The sequence below is a fragment of the Notamacropus eugenii genome, chromosome 1 (genome assembly GCF_028372415.1).
Source record: "Notamacropus eugenii isolate mMacEug1 chromosome 1, mMacEug1.pri_v2, whole genome shotgun sequence".
Classification (NCBI taxonomy): domain Eukaryota; kingdom Metazoa; phylum Chordata; class Mammalia; order Diprotodontia; family Macropodidae; genus Notamacropus; species Notamacropus eugenii.
In genome coordinates, this window is record NC_092872.1 from 453,306,470 (window position 1) to 453,323,622 (window position 17,153).

Consider the following 17,153-nt stretch of genomic DNA (forward strand, 5'->3'; position numbering starts at 1 on the left):
TTTTTGTATGTTTTGCTTTGTTTTGTTTCTCTTGGTTCCTCCCCTTAGTTGTAATTCTTCTATGCAACATGACTAATGTGAAAATATGTTTAATAGGAATGTATATGTCGGATTGCATGCCCTCTTGGGGAGAGGGGAGGGGAAGGAGAAGGAGATAATTTAAAACTTATGGAAGTGAATGTTGAAAACTAAAAATAAACTTAAAAAAAAGAATATAAGCTCCTTGGGGGCAGGGATTATTTTTTCTTTTCTTGTTTTTGTATTCCTAGAGTTTAGTATAGTTCCTGGCACATAGTGAGCACTTAATAAATGCTTCTACTTAATAAATTGGGAGAAGCTAGGTGGTACAGTGTCTAGGTCTGGAGTCAGGAAGACCCAAGTTCAAATCCAGCCTCAAACACTTATTAGCTGTGTGACTCTGGGCAAGTCAGTGAACCTCTGTTTGCCTCAGTTTCCTCAACTATAAAATGGGGATAACAGCACCTACCTCATGGGATTGTTGGGAGAAGGAAATAAGATAATATTTGTGTAGTGCTGAGCATAGTGTTTACCACCACCTTCTTGTTTTTAGAAGCTTTTTATTCAGGAATGAGTTGACCAGGTACTTTTAAACTACACTACTTCCAGTAGTGATAGTGGAGTCACCACATTGAGACTCTAAGATCACAGTCCTCTCAGCAATCATCAAAACCATTTGGTACTTGCTAAGAAATAGAGGGGTAGATCACTGGAATAAGTTAGGTACATAAGACATAGCAGTCAACGATTATAGCAGTATACTGTTTGATAAAGGACCCCAGCTTTTGGGATAAAAACTTACTGTGTAACAAAAACTGCTGGGAAAACTGGAAAATGGTGTGGTGGAAACTGGGCATAGACCAACATCTGACACCATATACCAGAATAAAGTCCAAATGGGTACACAGTCTAGAGTGATACTTTACTAGGCTGATACTATAAACAAATTAGGGGAGCAAGGAATAGTTTATTTGTCAGATTTATGGAGAATGGAGGAACTTACGACCAAATAAGAGATAGAGAACATTATGAAATGCAAAATGGATAATTTTGATTACATTAAATTGAAAAGGTTTTGCACAAACAAAGCTAATGCAACCAATTTTAGGAGGGAAGCAGAAAACGGAATTTTTACAACTAGTGTTGGCAATAAAAGCCTCATTTCTAAAATATATAGAGAACTGAGTCAAATCTATAAGAATACAAGTCATTCCCCAATTGACACATGGTCAAAGGATATGAACAGGCTGTTTTCAGAAGAAATGAAAGCCATCTATAAGACGTATGAAAAAATGCTCTGAATCACTATTGATTAGAAGGATGCAAATCAAAACAACTCTGAAGTACCACATCACATCTATCAGATTGGCTAACATGACAAAACAGAAAAATGATAAATGTTGGAGAAGATGTGGGAAAGTTGGAACACATTCAATGTTGGCGGAAATGTGAGCTGATTCTGGAGAGCAGTTTGGAACTGTGCCCAAAGGTCTATAAAAATGTGCATACCCTTTGACCCAGCAATACTGCTTCTAGGGCTGTATCCCAAAGAGATCAAAAAATGGGAAAAGGACCCACACATACAAAAATATTTATAGCAGCTTTTTGTAGTGGCCAAGAACTGAAAATTGAGGGGATGCCCATCAGTTGTGGAATGGCTGAACAAGTTGTGGTAAATGATTGTAATGGAATACTATCATGCCATAAGAAATGATGAACAAGTGGACTTCAGAAAAACCTGGAAAGACTAATATGAATTGATGCTGAGTGAAGCGAGCCGAACCAGGAGAATGTTATACATAGTAACAACCACAGTGTGTGAGGACTGATTTAGGCCCAGCAATGCAAGGACCTAAAACATTTCCAAAGGAGTCATGATGTGAAATGCCATTCACATCCAGAGAAGGAACTATGGAGTTGGAATGCAGAATGAAGCAGACCATTTTCTCTTTTGTTACGTTATGTTATGTTTTGTTTTGTTTTGTCCTTCTCATGGTTTCTCCAATTTGTTATAATTCTTCTATGCAACATGATTAATGTGAAAATGTGTTGAATAGGAATGCATGTGTAAGAGCCCATATAAGATTCCATATCATCTTGGTAGGGAAGGGGAGAAAATTTAAAACTTATGGAAATGAATGTTGAAAACTAAAAACAAATAAACTAATAAATTTGGGGGAAAAAAGATCACAGTCCTGTATGTACTGTGTGAGGATGTGGAAATGTCCCCAAAGACAACAGCTGGAGGAAATTAAGTGCACATGGAGAGAGGAGGTCTGTGCTGGAGGTGACATAAATTTAAGGGCACTGATTCTCAAGGTATATGAAAGAGAAGATATCAGACAAATAGGAAATATAACAAGTTTTGTTACAAAAAAAACAATGGAGAAAATATTAATAACTAAAGACCCATATGTCTATGTTCCCATCTTTATAAAATCTTTAGAAGAATAATCTATATATGCAGCTACAGAATCCAAATGGTCATTAGCCTCTAGAAATCATTTCCTCCTGAGACAGCCCCTTTCTTTTTAGACAGCTCTGCTTCGTTGTTATTTTTTCCTGTTGATCCCCGTTGCACCCCTTGGGGCCAATCAGAACAAATCTCAGCCACCTTTTACATGACAGCTCTTCAAAACTTTGACATCAATTACATCCTCCTTAAGTTTTCTCTTTTCCAGGCTTACTATCTTCTGAAGGCACATCAGCTCATCCACATCCATCCTAAAATGTGAGTGAGGCCTTGAACTGAATGTAATACTCCCAATGTATTCTGACTAGGCAAACTGTGGCATCACTATCGTATCCCTCATTCTAGATCAGTGGTTTTCAAGCTTCTTTATACACTTAAAAATTACTGAGGACCCCAAAGACCTTTCATTTATTTAGGTTATATCCAGTGATGTGTTGGAGCCAGTTTGTCCAGGCTCATAAAAGTCAATTGTTAAGTTTTCAGTGTGAGCACTTAAACCTCAGAATCTAGCAAATGCTACAAATCAGGGATTGATTTACTGTTTTGTTGATTGTCTAGACTTTAAAAATGATGGAGAAAATGTTAATAATTCAGACTAAACTCAAAAAGCAGCTATGTGTATAGCTTTTGGTTTGTTTGCTTTTGGAGACCAGTTTGTTAAACATTTACCAACACATTCCTAGTTATAGCTATCACTGTTTACATGTCAGAAATTAAAACAAATACATTTTTAAAAATATTTATTAATTCATTTTAAAACAACAATAATAAACATTACACATTAACATAAATAACATTTTTATGAAAAATAACTATATTTTCCAAAACCAAAAAGTTTAGCGAGAAGAGCAGCATTGTTTTATATATTTTCACAAACCTCTTTGATGTCTGACTTAATAGAAGACAGCTGGATTCTCATAACTACTTCTGCATTCAATCTGTTGCAATCTGTTGTTTTGGTTGAAGTATATGAAGAAAATTTGGCCTGACACAGACATGTAGTTGGAAAAAGGAGCATTTTGATAGGCAAATAACATCTTAGTATTATTATGAAAATAGTTTTTATTTTGCAGACCCCCTGAATAGGTCTCAGGGATTCCTAGGGGTCTATAGACCATACTTCGAGAACTATTGTTGCAGGCAACAATGTAACCTGGGAAATAACTTAACTTTGTTGGCTACCATGATACACTTCTAAAGGAGTGAAGTTGTTTCATTGCTGGGGGAAATTGATAACAATAATAGTTGACATTTATATAGAGAACTTAGGTTTGTAAATTGTTGTACATACATACATATATATGTATGTATAAAGCTTATTTGAGTCATCACAACTCTGTCAGTAACATAAAGGTCTCATTTCCACTGTGAAGATATTTGGTTTCTGCGGATCTCGGTGTAGGGGTGATACAGGGCAAAGTTCATAAACTTCAGAGCCGATTCACATTGACTCAGCATGATGACCAGGAATGTGATAGAGTTTGAATGTAATCACTTCATCTTAAGTCCACCTAGCCCCTTTCAATATTGTGCCTGATATGATTTGTAAGGACCCAAGCTGGTGACCATGGTGATGGTGGGATTTAAAAGGATTTTTTTTGGACCACAACTGAAATATAAGCTTATACTAAAAGACTCTAATGATGGCAGTAGAAAAGTTCAGTTTAAAACATAGACTTAGTGCCCAAATATATCTCTGATTGGTCATGTCCCAGGTCTGAATCACAAAGCACTGAAATAACCTCTGAGGTTATGAGCTAAAAGAGATGATAGACCCTTCTCCCACGGGAGAATAGGTTGCCTAGCAATTTAAGACCAGCAGGTGGCAGCAAAGAACAGAAGAAGGCAACGCAAGTAGAGCTTGCAAAGAAAACAGTTCATCGTTTCATACTATCACCAGAGGATATCAATGGATCTGCAGGAAAGCAAGTAATTGCACCAGAAGTAAAGGGAGTGCCCTTTCCATCAGGAGTGCCACCTGAAAAGCATGAGTTATATAAATTTGTGTTTCCTATATATGTATTGCTCCAAGCATGTTCCTTAGCTGAAGGTTTTCCCCTGGTTTGTCATGTAGCAACTTGTGAGAGAAGTGTAACTTTTGATTTCCTTGTCATCTATTTTGCTACATTTTTTGATTAAATGGCTTTTGCTTTCTATTAATGTGTTTTCCAGTTAGTCCAGCAAAAGAAACATTGGTGGAGATTTGTGAGCTGTGGTTCCGAGTGCATGCTGAACCAAAGTATACCTTGCTTGACTAGCATTAAGGGGGCCAGTGGTTGACAGGTGCCTGGGTTTACACTTCTAACTCAATATTAAATCCTAGTCCCTTAACATTCCCAAGTCTTTTTCACAGAATCTATTGTTTAACCACACTACCCTCTTCTGTGTTTGTGAAACTGATTTTTTTAATGACAACCTTACATTTATCCCTATGAAATTTCATCATAGAGGATTTCCCAATTGTTCTAACCCCCTGTCTTTTTAGGTTCTTACTAGGTCACCCAACATTATGTCTCTCAGATTTGAGGTAGTGAGGTAGATAGACTACTGCACCTGAGTCAAGAAGGTTTGAGTTCAAATCCAACCTCAGACATTTACTAGCTTATGTGATCATGGTTATCACCTAGCCCACATTTAAAAATATTATCCACAAGGATAATGTAAGAACCTGTGTCAAAAGTTTTGTTGAAATCCGAGTTTACTACAAATCCTAGTCCCCTGATCTAGTCTAGTTACTTCACTGAAAAGGAAAATACAGTTAGTATGTAATAACCTGTTCCTGATCATAGGATTATATATTTGGAGCTCAAAGAGATCTTAAAGGTCATTGAGTCCAATCCCATCATTTTATAGATGGAGAAACTGAGGTTGAGAAAAGTTAAATGACTTGCTCATGGTCACAAAGTAAGTGTCTGAGTCAAGACTCAAACTCAGGTCTTCCTGACTCCAACCTGGTGCCCTATTCACCAGTTTCCCCAAGCTCAGAGAGGTTAACTGTCTTGCCCAATGGCACACAGGTAGTAAACAGTAAAGTCAGAATCTGAATTTTGGTTTTCTGACTCCAAATCTAGCGCTCTCTCCATTGTACCAGGCTGCCTCCAAACTGGTGCCTAGAGAAGTTAAATGGCTCTTTGGAGGTCGCAAAGAAGTAAATGACAGAGCCAGGATTCGAATGTATTGACTTTGAATCCTCCAGCTACATTCTGCCCTTCTTCCATTATACCACTGTACCTTTTAGTGATCGACCTGTCTTCCCTTTGATCACAGGTTCCCTTTCTACAAGCCCTCAAATCATTTCTTTAACACCTTTTTTTCTAATTTGTCACAAAGAGAAAGTTTTATTGGCCAATATAGTTCACAGATGCTTCTTCCTCATCTTCTCCTTTTTATATTTTGGGACAATCGTCTTTCTCCAGTCTCCCATTCTCCAAGATCTTTCATAGGTCATTCAGAGCAAACAACAGCCCAACAGTCACATCTGCTAGCTCTTTCAGTGTCATAGGATACAGTTTGTCTGGGTCTGGTGACTTGAACTCACTGTGGGCAGGTAGATGATCTCTTAACAATTCCTTACTTATCTTTAAATTTAACTTCCTATTAATTTTTCCCCTTTTCTTTCCATCCCTTCAGCCATCTACCCAGGACACTTTACCATCTGCCTGATGCCAGTGCCCCACTTAGACCAGCACCCTCCATCCTAGACTTGGACTTTGGAACCCTGGACCTCTACAGTCTATCTCCCTGGGGAAAGTGAATCTTTGGAATTCCCACTGTGGAGCCCAGTTGTCTTGGTTGGTGACTAAGTCCAAATCATTGTAACATACATAGCTGGCCCCAGACCCTATACCCTAGACCAGGGGTAGGGAACCTATAGCCTTAAGGCTACATGTGCCCTCTAGGTCCTCAAGTGTGGCCCTCTGACTAGATCCAAACTTCACAGAACAAATCATTTTATTAAGGGGATTTATTCTGTAAAGTTCAGATTCAGGCAAAGGGCCACACTTGAGGACCTAAAGGGTCACACGTTGCCTTGAGGCCATAGGTTCCCTACCCTTGGACCATGCTTCACTCTCACATCTAATCCAGCTATTCACCCAAGACATGTCACCATCTACCTTCCTCCCTCTACCACCTCTTGCTCTGGGCACAGTAAGTAAAGTATTGCAATGGTAACACGGCTTCGGGAAATGTCCATTGGCTCCCCTATACATGAACTCCCCATCCCTGTGACTCCCCAGGCCAAAACTCTTCCTTGGCCACCCCTAGCCCAGATGTTTTATCTTCCCCTGCTAGAATCTGAGCTCTTTGAGGTCAGGGATTCTTTTTGTATTTATATCCTGTACTTAGTACAATTCCCAGCATATCACCAGTGCCTAATAAATGTTTTTCCATTAATTCATTCATTCCTAGTCCAAAGATAATTCTCCAAAGAAAGAGAACACAGAAGAAAAATAACAGTTGAGTATTTAAACCTCATCACTCTTGCCATTTATCATTATCCCATCTGCCTCAAGCAGGAGCCCCCTCTCTTGATCTAGGTGACTCAATGGACAGTGTTGAGTGTGAAATCAGGAAAACCTGAGTTCAAACCTGAACTCAGATACTTACTAGTTGTGTCACCCTGAATAAGTCATTTAATTTCTCTCTGCCTCAGTTTCTTTATCTGTAAAATGGGAATAATAATAGCACCTACCTCATAATTTTATAAGAATCAAATGAAATATCTGCAAAGATCTTGGCAAATGCCTGGCACATAGTAGGTACTTAATTAATGCCTGTTTCCCCATCCCATCATTCTCCCCTTGCCGCCAACATAGCTAAGAACCACCTTGTTGTATTTAACACATCAGCAGTCTCTCAGTTCATTCTAGGTTTTAACACTTCTGATGCTGTTCTGAGAAGACTGTGCTTTTTTGCATCCATTCTTAGTTATTTGCTCTTGTTTCTATCTATTAAACATGTATTTTCAAAAATCTGAGTTGTTCAATGAGTTTTGTGCAGTCATATTAATCTCTTTAGACAACTTTCTATTCTCCTCCTTATCAGAATCAGTCATACCTGTGTCTTCGAATTTCATTTTTAAAGTGCTTTCCAATCCCCCTGGCCTGATTTCTGCAGAATGTTAGTTCATTGGGTCCTACCTAGCTTTTCTTTAAATTCTTCAAAATTCATTTTCCTGCAATCTTGGGTTTATGTCAGACTATTCCTGGCTTTTCTCTATTATGAACTAACGTCAAAAATTCCTGTCACTTTTGGCTTAGTAACCACTTCAGCTGCCAATGACCAGCTGGATGTGGTCCATCTAACTGCATATTGTAGTCTAGACAAGGAGCACTTTTCTTCCTCTTATATTTTTTTTCCTTTGTGGGTAATTTGACTGAACTTTTTAGTGACTATGGATCTCATTTAGGAGACTCTGTGTTATATGGGGGGGGGGTGTCAATGGGATTGACACATTAGCTTCTGCTAATAGGAGAATTTGTCTCCTTTCCATTTGATTTTTGCCTAAAATGTGAGATTGTAGGATCCCGAATTTAGAGCTGAGAAAGACCCTAGAGGCCATTGAGTTCAATAGCTTGATTTTATAGATGAAGTCATTAAGGCCCAGAGAAGAGACTTGCCCAAGGTAACACAAGTAAGCAGGTAATAAGCAGCAAAGTCAGAATTTGAATTCAGGCCCTGATTCCAAGTTCAGTACTCATTCTACAGCCATAGCACCTCTCTTGCATTCTCCACAACAACTGCAAACACTTTTGGTGACCTTATGTCTCCCACCTGCTTCACTGCTTGCCTTATATTAACATATCCTATTTGTTGGCCAGACCCAAGTCCATAATAATTGTTCTTTTGGTTGCTTCCTCTACCCTTTGGAGAATGAGATTACCAGTAAGGCAAAAGTCACATTTCTCACCTATTCTACTTTTAAGTGACTTTTGAGCATCAGTAGATGTTTAGATTATTGTAATCCTGAATCCCTGCAGTCATACCTTAATCCTAGTTTACTGATCTATTTCTTCCATCCAGGTGGCTTGTGGTATACCATCATAACAATATCATTTCTTTTTCCTTCTTTTCATCTATATACACTCTCCCACTATGTTCTCCCCTCCCTACCTTGGGTTCTTGGATTTCCTCACCTGAATCTATCTTCTTAATTTGCAGTGGGACTTCACCAGTCAACCATTTAATTCACATATTGTTCCTTTAAATAAGGCATATCCTTGCAGATCCAATGCATTTGAGTATCGACATCTGAAGAAATAGATTTTATTGCTGGCTCTCTTTTTGAATATTGGCTTCTAGGAATCAGTCAGGTTCTTTCTTCTATTTTACTTTTCATGGTGTACCTGCTACTCTTTTCAATACTAGGTCTGGTTGTTCTGTGTGGGCAGTTTTTCCCCTATCAATCCCCTTTTATCTTAAAGCTCTCCTGATCAGATTTGTAAAATGCTAGGAAAAATATGCTTTTACCAGTCCTTTTTCAGAGTATTGCATTCTTGGCCAGAAACTTATTATTCCCATATTTTAATATGTGGTCCAAGAAATCTATATCTCATTCTCATACATCATGTTTTTAGCCAGCTGTCCACTTTCCAAGTGTTCCTTTCTTTTCTGAATCCTTGCTCTTCAACTTGGCAGTATTTTTGTTGAAAATCCCTTCTGTGCCTCTAAATAGGGATCCTCATCCTGGGGTCCCTGAACTTGTATTTTTAAAAATATTGATAATTGTATTTCAATAAAATTGGTTACTTTTGTAATCCTATATTTTTCATTTTATGCATTTAAAAAGATTATTCTGAGGAGTCCATAGGCTTCACTAGACTGTCAAAGGGGTCATGACATAAAATTGGTTAAGAACTCCTGCTCTAAAATCTTTAGTTTCTAATGGAAATTTCACAATCCTTAGCTTTACTCTCTAGATTACTTCTGGTGATATCCTTAATGCCATGTAAATCATCAGGACTGGGTTGTGGCTGTCAGGAGGTTCCTCATCACATCTTGGATACACTCCCCAGGAGGATGATAGATTCCTCTATGGTTCCTCTCAGGTCAACAAATAGCTGCCTCAGTGGCCTTTAGCAGGGATACTCACTTGTGCTTTCTTTGGCCATTATTGGATATTCTCTCTCTCTCACCTGATGATGAATGTGGATCAATGCCATCATTCCTTGCAGCCAAAGTAGTGACTTCCTGAGATGATCCATTTCCACCCTTCACAGAAAGAGCCTTATACCTATTAACGAGCTCCAAAGGTTCAATCATTCTTTCCTTCCTTCCCTCTTTCATGCTATTCCATTCTCTGACCTCCTGATACTAGATGGAATTCCCCTCAATTTCCTCATGTACTTTTTCTTCTTTATTTCCTCCTTGAAGCATTTCCTCTATTCTTTCCAGGAACACTTCATTATCCTTGATAACCTGGAGAGATGAATTCTTCCAGCCTTTTCACCATCTTCTCTGGGAAAGCGATCAATTTGTACCAGGTGCATGCTTAGCTGTCATTTGGTGATAGCAGAAACATAAATATAGCAGGTTCTGAAAAATTCTTACCTTCTATACTTTTTTGAAGGCAGAACTTCAGTCCTTGTTTTTGGTAACTCTTTTGACTAAACCTGGTGCTTAGTTGTTGTACTTATTTGCTACCCTGGTGGTTCAGTCACATTGGACTTCTGAGAGAAGTTTAATTTATTTAGGGTTGACTGCCACTCACTGGCAATTACTACACTACTGCCATGTCCAGATTCTGAGAAGCCAACAGAAGGCAAACCGTAAGGAAGAAATTCAATGATCTACTTAGATGTATACACCTTTATACCTCCTTGCTGATCTCTAGCTGTATCCCTCTACCTGCCTGGTTGCTTGGCTAGCTATGATTGAAGCTGATGTTCAGATTAGGGTTAGAGTCAGGTTTAAGGTGAGGATTAAGGTCGGAATTATTCTAGGGTTCAGGCCAGGGTTAGGTGAGGGGCCAAGTTTCCAATCAGAGTTGCTTGGAGAGGACTGGGTTTTAGACATCTACCCTCAGGAGATGGTTTGGAGATTGATCTTATGGACTAGAATTCCCTATTCCTGTAGTTGTCATCTGAGAACAAGTTGAGACTGGTCCTCCAGTAATGCTTGGTGTCCTCTAGGTCTGTACTTATCATCTTACAGATGTACCCTTTGATCATGATGTGTCTCCATCTTCCCTCCTCATTTCCCTTTCCCTCCACCATTTCCCTAGTCTGTACATAAATAAGTTACTGGTCATGAATATTATTAATAAAAATAGGAATAAGCACTGATCAGAGCTTGGCCTTGTCTTTCATCTCCACTTCAACTCCCACATATTTTGAACTCCAGTTAAACTCCAGCATAATTTAGTCCCCACCACCGATAGTCAGTCCTTTGCCTTACTCTCTTCTCCCCTTCCCTCCCCTCTCCCACTATCAGAACAACTATTTGCCCTCCTCCTTCCCTTCCTCTAGAAGTCCCTACAGGTGTGGGACCTGTAGCTGGCTGATGCTCTATCAGGTTGGTCAGTCAGTCAATAAGCATTCTATGAACCAGGCACTGTTATAAGTGGTAGGGTGAGTCTGTGGGTGAGTGACTCCTGGGGTGGGTAGCTGCTGAGGGGTAGGGGAAGCCTCTTACCTTGGCTCTAGAGTCTGGTTTCTCAAAATCTCCTTGTTCCCATTCTTTTGACTGAACCTTCCAATTTCAGGACTATTCATTTTAACTGCCCAGGAAAGGAGGTTACCTCTGAAAGCTGTGTTGATATTTGATTGAAAGTTCCCCATTGCACAGGCTGTCTTCAGGATCCTTTTGTTATGTCTAGATGGTTATGAACTGTTCTCTGCGAGGTAACAGTGCTTTTGTGTCTGAATGGTTGATGAGGATTCTCTGAAATAGGCAGTGCTTTTGTGTGTGCTCATATTTAGTGGGTGTTTGGTGTGTTGTTGTGTATAGCTTGATGTGTGCGTAGTTATTGGTACTGTGTGTACTGATGTGTAGGGGGTATTATGTGCGATTGATGGTGCTTATGCATGTTGATAGGACCTGGTGAAAGGGGAGGATGGGAGGGTCAGTGCTTCAGGGGTTATTTCTCCCAGCTCAGGTGGTTTGGAGATGAGATCATAGAAACTGGCTTAAAAAGTCCAACAATTACCTGGAAAGCAAATGAGCTAAGACCATGTCTATGTCAGTGGTTCAGTGACAGGCACATGGTGCACAATCCCCAGGGCAACACTCACAACCTTGAGCAAAACACCTAGAGATACGCAGCAACACCAAGATGCCCCTCCAGTGGTACCCTCACAGTGGTGCATACAGATACACCATTTACAGGGTGACACAGTTATACCCTCACAACAGTCACAACCCAGAACTCCAGCTCACACTTGTAAACCTCCATCCATCCAGATGAATCAACCATCTTTGTCTTTGAAATGGTGGGCCTTTAAGGGGATGCACAGGGATCCAGGAAACCAAGCATCTGCAAAGGATGAAAAGGAACTTCTTGGGTTGGGATGGTAACTTGGGACAGTAATTCCAACCCCCTGTACATGTGTGCCACAGGGCAAATTAGGAGGTGGGGGACCCAATGCCAAGTGCAAGATACCTCAGCCTGACCTAGTGCCTGAGTATACTAATGGGCTGGAGTATGAGTGAGTTTGGGATAGGCCCCACATGACAAGTGAGATCTGAGAGGCCTGAAGTGAAAAGACTAACTGGGGGAGAGGGAAAGGCTGGACAAAAACTACTACTTAGAAAACATGTGCTTTATTGGGAACCCAATTCCACAGGGATCTCTGCCCGCAGAGCCAAAGGAAAGAGGAATATGGGGTCCGAGAATTCCTTCTCCTCTACTGAGCCTCAGCCTCCAATTTTCTGGCCTCAGACTTCTCCAGCCCACGGTTTCTTGGCTTTCCACATACCTACCTGCTTTTACAATTGATACCCTGAACCCCAAATGCATTCTGGGGGCTTCCTTTTTAGCCTTAGAATGGAGGAGGCATTACATAAAAACAAGGGCTGAGCTCCCTGCCCTGCATGGCTCCCTGAAATGCCTACTCCTGAGGCCATCACTCAGCTCACAGCTGAGGATAGCCATGGCACTGATTTCTTAAGGGGAGCCAGAGCCCCACAATCTTGCTGTCTTGGACATAGTCTTGACGGACACGTCTTTCTGGGAAAGGGCAGGTTTTCTGGGAAGGCCAGCTCCCAGACTGAAGAAACACTGTCCTTCCAGATTGGGCCCTGAATCAGACCCAGATCTTGCCCCTGAAGCTGGCCCAACACCCAGACCCTTTGCCCTCCCACCCCAGCTGTCAATACAGGTCATCAAAGGGCTTGGAGTAATTGAACATCAAGTAATCCATGTAGTAAAAGTCATAGGTGCGCTGCCTCTGCAGGGGGGACAGCTGGGCAAAGTAGTGGTGGGCAATCCTTGTGGTTGTCCGCTCCTCATTTGAGTGCCTGTCCTTGAACCTAGGGAAGGTCAGATTCCGGGGAGCACCAATGAGGCGCAGAAAGAAGTTGGCATCTTCCTCCATGCTTTCAAACTTGCCCACAAAATCATAGTCGATGAGACAAGGGCTGCACAGTCTATTTACATGGTCCCAGTGAATGTCCATACCCACAGGCCGGTGCACATCCAGCAGGTACTGGATGAACTCAGAGAACCTCACACCCGAGCCTGTCCTTAGAGCCTCCCGGGTAGCATTCACACGATACCTGGCAAGAATGGCCTTGCCAAAAACTGGGTGATAGTAGCTATTGGGGTGCTCAAATTTGTCCCGGAAAGCAGAGACCAGTCTCTCAAAGGGCTCCCGGATGAACAGCATCTTGGTGTAAGTGTTGAGCCGGTAAGAGATGCCCTGGCGGTCGAAACCATCCAGCCTCTTCAGGGTGTTACCATAGTGCACGGTGTTGTGCTGGATGTCCCTGGTGGAGGAGGCCAGCCCACTGAGGACCATGAGGACCCGTTTCCAGTTGGAGCAGCCAGCCTTTGGCACCTCACAGTACAAGACTCGGTACTTGTCCTCCACAAAGATGCGGGACACGTGGTAAGGTGTGATGACCCTGCGATTGTTGCTCTTGTATTTGGCACACGTGTCCCGCATGATCTTCTTCCGCTCATGTTGCACCTGGTAGAGACGGCGCCAGTGACCCTCAGGGGCTCCGGCATCCTGTGGGCCCAGCTGAGCCAGGGTGACAGTGGAGCTGTTCAGAGCGATGACGATTGGGGTCTTCTTGATGAGAAGCCTCCTCCGGCGCTGCCGGGGCTGGACTCGGCCACCTTCTGCCCCAGGCTTTGCCTGGTCTCTCACCAGAACCACCAGGCTGTTTAGCTGCTGCTCCTGGCTCCATGCCCCTGGGCCCAGGGAGCTCTGGGGAGTGACCTTTGCCAAGGCTCCTGCTTTATGACCCGTCACTCTCCCATCCTGGCTGCTGCCTGGTGGACAGTCCTGGGGGAAGGAGAAGAGAAAAAATGGGTTAAAAGGACCACTGGACTTTAGTGACCAAAAACTAAGCACCCACAGGGACCATCCTGTTTGCTAAGATGAGAAGTCACAAAGACCTCACGTTCATTACTTTGCTCTTACAGGTCTTTCAGAACAGAAGGGCAGAGTAAAGATAGCAGCTAGACTTCGAGTCAGGAAGACTTTGCAGAATCACAGGTCATCATGGTGACCTCAGCCCACATCACTGAACTACATGTTTCCAGGGTAAAGAGTACTAGAGTTAGGGATAAGGGGCTTGGGTTCGAGGACCCGATCCTTACTAGTTGTGTGACTCTGGACGAGTCTCAATTTCCTCTGCTAACGAGGATAATGACACACATACTATTTCATGAAGTAGTTGTCAGGGAAGTTTGGGAAAGCTTAAAGCAGAATGGGAATGACTGATTGAAGGATCACAGATATTAAATTGTTAACATACTCAGAGATTATCTAGCCCAGGAGTGGGGAACCTGGGGCCTCAAAGCTACATGTGGCCCTCTAGGTGCTCAAGAGTGGCCCTTTGACTGAATTCAAACTTCTTGGTACCAATCTCTTTACTAAAAGAATTTGTTCTGTAAAACTTGGACTCAGTCAAAAGGCTATACCAAGGCCCTAGAAGGCCACATATGGCCTCAAGGCTGCAAGTTTCCCACCCCTGGTCTCGCCTAAGCTGCTCATTTTGCAGATGAACCTGGCTCTTTCCCAGCTTTCTAGTCTCCGTACATTAACGTTAGCCACCTTCACATAATCTAACTACACTGGTTTCGCTGTTCATAAAAATAATAATGGCTAGCATTTATATAGCTCTTTATACATTTATATAATATTTGTGAACTATATATACATACATACTATATACATTTAAAGCACTTTATAAATATTATCTCATTTTATCCTAACAACCACCTGGGAAGTAAGTGCTATTACTACTTCCATTTACTGAGGAGGAAAGTAAAGTAGACAAGTGACTTGCCCACAGTCACACATCTAATAGGTGTCTGAGAACAGCTTTGAACTCAGGACTTCCTGACTTTATGTCCAGGGCTCTACGCACTATATCACCTAGCTGTCTTCTGAACTCCATCTCCAGAAGCCATGCCTTCTCAGTGGCTGTCCCCCATGCCTAGAAAACTTACTTTCTTTACCTCTTGACTTCCCTATCTTCCTTCAAGACTCAGCTCAGATTTCATGTCCAGCAGGAGACCTTTCTTGGTAACTCTGTCCCTTCCTACCCTACTCACCTCTTATTTATTGCCTTTCCTCTAATAATATCTCCCATCTACTCTGTATATATTTTGTCTGTCCAATTTTTTGCCTCTTGAGGGGCAGCGACTGTGTTTCTGACTTTTTCTATATGTCTAGCACTTAGCATAATTCCTGGCCTCAGTTAAGTACTAGCAGAAACTTGACTGATTGAAGTGACTTACCCAAAGTCAAATATGTACCTAGCAAATGAACTTAGAAGTAGAGTTGGGATTTGAATCTAGGCCTTCTGAATGAAACTGATGCTCTTTCCACTAAGCCAAACTGCCCTCCTTCCTCAAGTCTGTTTCTCCTTTTGGAAACAGGGAGAAATAATAACCTTTATCTTACATAAGGGGAAACTGAAGCATCTGAAGGGAGATGACAATTCTGTAGGTTTATCTTATTATTAACATCTTATTTCTTGTCTCTGATGTTAATAAGCTTATGAAAAACAGTGAGCTGAAATTTTATGTGGGGAAGTGGGCTGGTTGGGAGGACCCTTCACTTGAGGCCCCAAGGTCCTTATACTTTATCCTGCCAGAACCCAGATTAGAATGGGCTCTGCTAGTGACTGCAATTATCTAGGGAGTCACTAGGTGGAGCAGTCTCACTAGGATCCCACCAGTCTTCCTTGCCTACTGCAGTTTCTTGGGATTCTCCACCCACCCAAGATTGACATTCTCTATTAGCAGGACCCAGAGCAGTGGTGGATGAGGAAAGAGAAATTCATGACTTAGAAAGGCCTTAGCTACTTTCCCTTGGCAGTCGCAAAACTTACGTTTCGATGGCGCTGAGCATTAGACTTTCCTCCTGAAAAGAGAACAAAGGACATGGTGATCAGACCATCCTTACCTATAGGCCCTGAGTGTACACATGTGTGCAAAAGCCTTTGGCCACAAGCAGATGGGCTTCATCTCTGCCCACGTCCAAGACGAGGCCCCAGAAAGTCTATGTAATAAATGCTGTAGTGGCAGGGGACCTGGTATGGAGCCAGCCACAGAGGAAGGGACAGCTATGGGTCTCCATGCCTAGCTAAAGCTGCCAGGCATACTCTCAGTCTCCACTGCTTCCAAAGAGAAGATAAACTAGGCCATAATCAAGAGGGAACTAAGGGGCTGTCTGTACCAAATAACATTTTTGAGTGGCATCTTTTTTTCTGTCTTCAGATGGCATATGGCATAATGGCAGACAACCAATCCTGGAACTTGAGGCCTAGCTTTGACTGCTATTAGCTACACAACTCACTGAAGTGAGTTCTCTGAGCCTCAGTTTACTCATCTGTAAGATGGGGATAATAATTCATCTACTCCTTCCTTGTCAGGGTTGTTTTGAGGGGAAGTGTTTTGTAAAACCCAGAGCACTGTAGATATCTGGGTTATTATTATTATTTATTAAGGGATGGGATCAGACGTCTGATCATAACTCTTGATGCCCCATGTAAACAATTTTTATATTTACACGACTCAAGTCATTTGTATCTTTCATGATTATTGACACTGCCTTAAAGGACCATAATGGCTTAAATAGTTTTCACCTCTCCCAGTCTTACAATATGAACTATTCTCCTGTGCTTAGCACCACTTTAGCATGAGAAGGGACCTCAAAGATTCCATACCGATGGCTGGATAGAACAGATCCACAAGAAGCAGCTCCCTTTCCCTTCCATCCACCCTCACCTCCCCCTTTCTTTTTTCCTGCTCATCTGGATCAACCTTCTTGTTGGCTCATCTGCACCTCCACTTTTCACCCCCACCTCATTGGGTTTATTAGAATTTCCAGCTTTACCCTGCTGGGCATACCCTCCCCACCTCCTCTTCCCTGCCCATCCAAACTCTAGGCATTCTTTAAGGTCCAGCCCAAGTCTGACCCCCTCCCTGACTACTTCAATGCCTAGTCATTTCTCCCTCCTCTGACCTTCAGTCTTTATTATA

At 41.8% G+C, this 17,153-nt stretch overlaps 1 protein-coding gene across 2 annotated transcripts in view; it reads right to left on the reverse strand.

Moving 5' to 3' along the window:
• Positions 1-3,216: 3,216 nt before the first annotated feature.
• The window catches only part of CHST8 (carbohydrate sulfotransferase 8), a 214,770-nt gene continuing 200,833 nt past the window's right edge, over positions 3,217-17,153 (reverse strand). The window contains exons 3-5 of one of the 2 annotated variants that reach the window (XR_011972126.1): positions 16,001-16,032; positions 11,126-13,941; positions 3,217-6,028 (exon numbers count right to left, since the gene is read on the reverse strand). Coding sequence is in view for 1 of the 2 variants with exons in the window: in XM_072632031.1 (XP_072488132.1) it covers positions 12,802-13,941; positions 16,001-16,032 (1,172 nt within the window). In the remaining variant the exon portion in view is untranslated. Of the gene's footprint in view, positions 13,942-16,000; positions 16,033-17,153 lie in introns of both variants that reach the window. The other variant, XM_072632031.1, reaches the window with a different exon arrangement.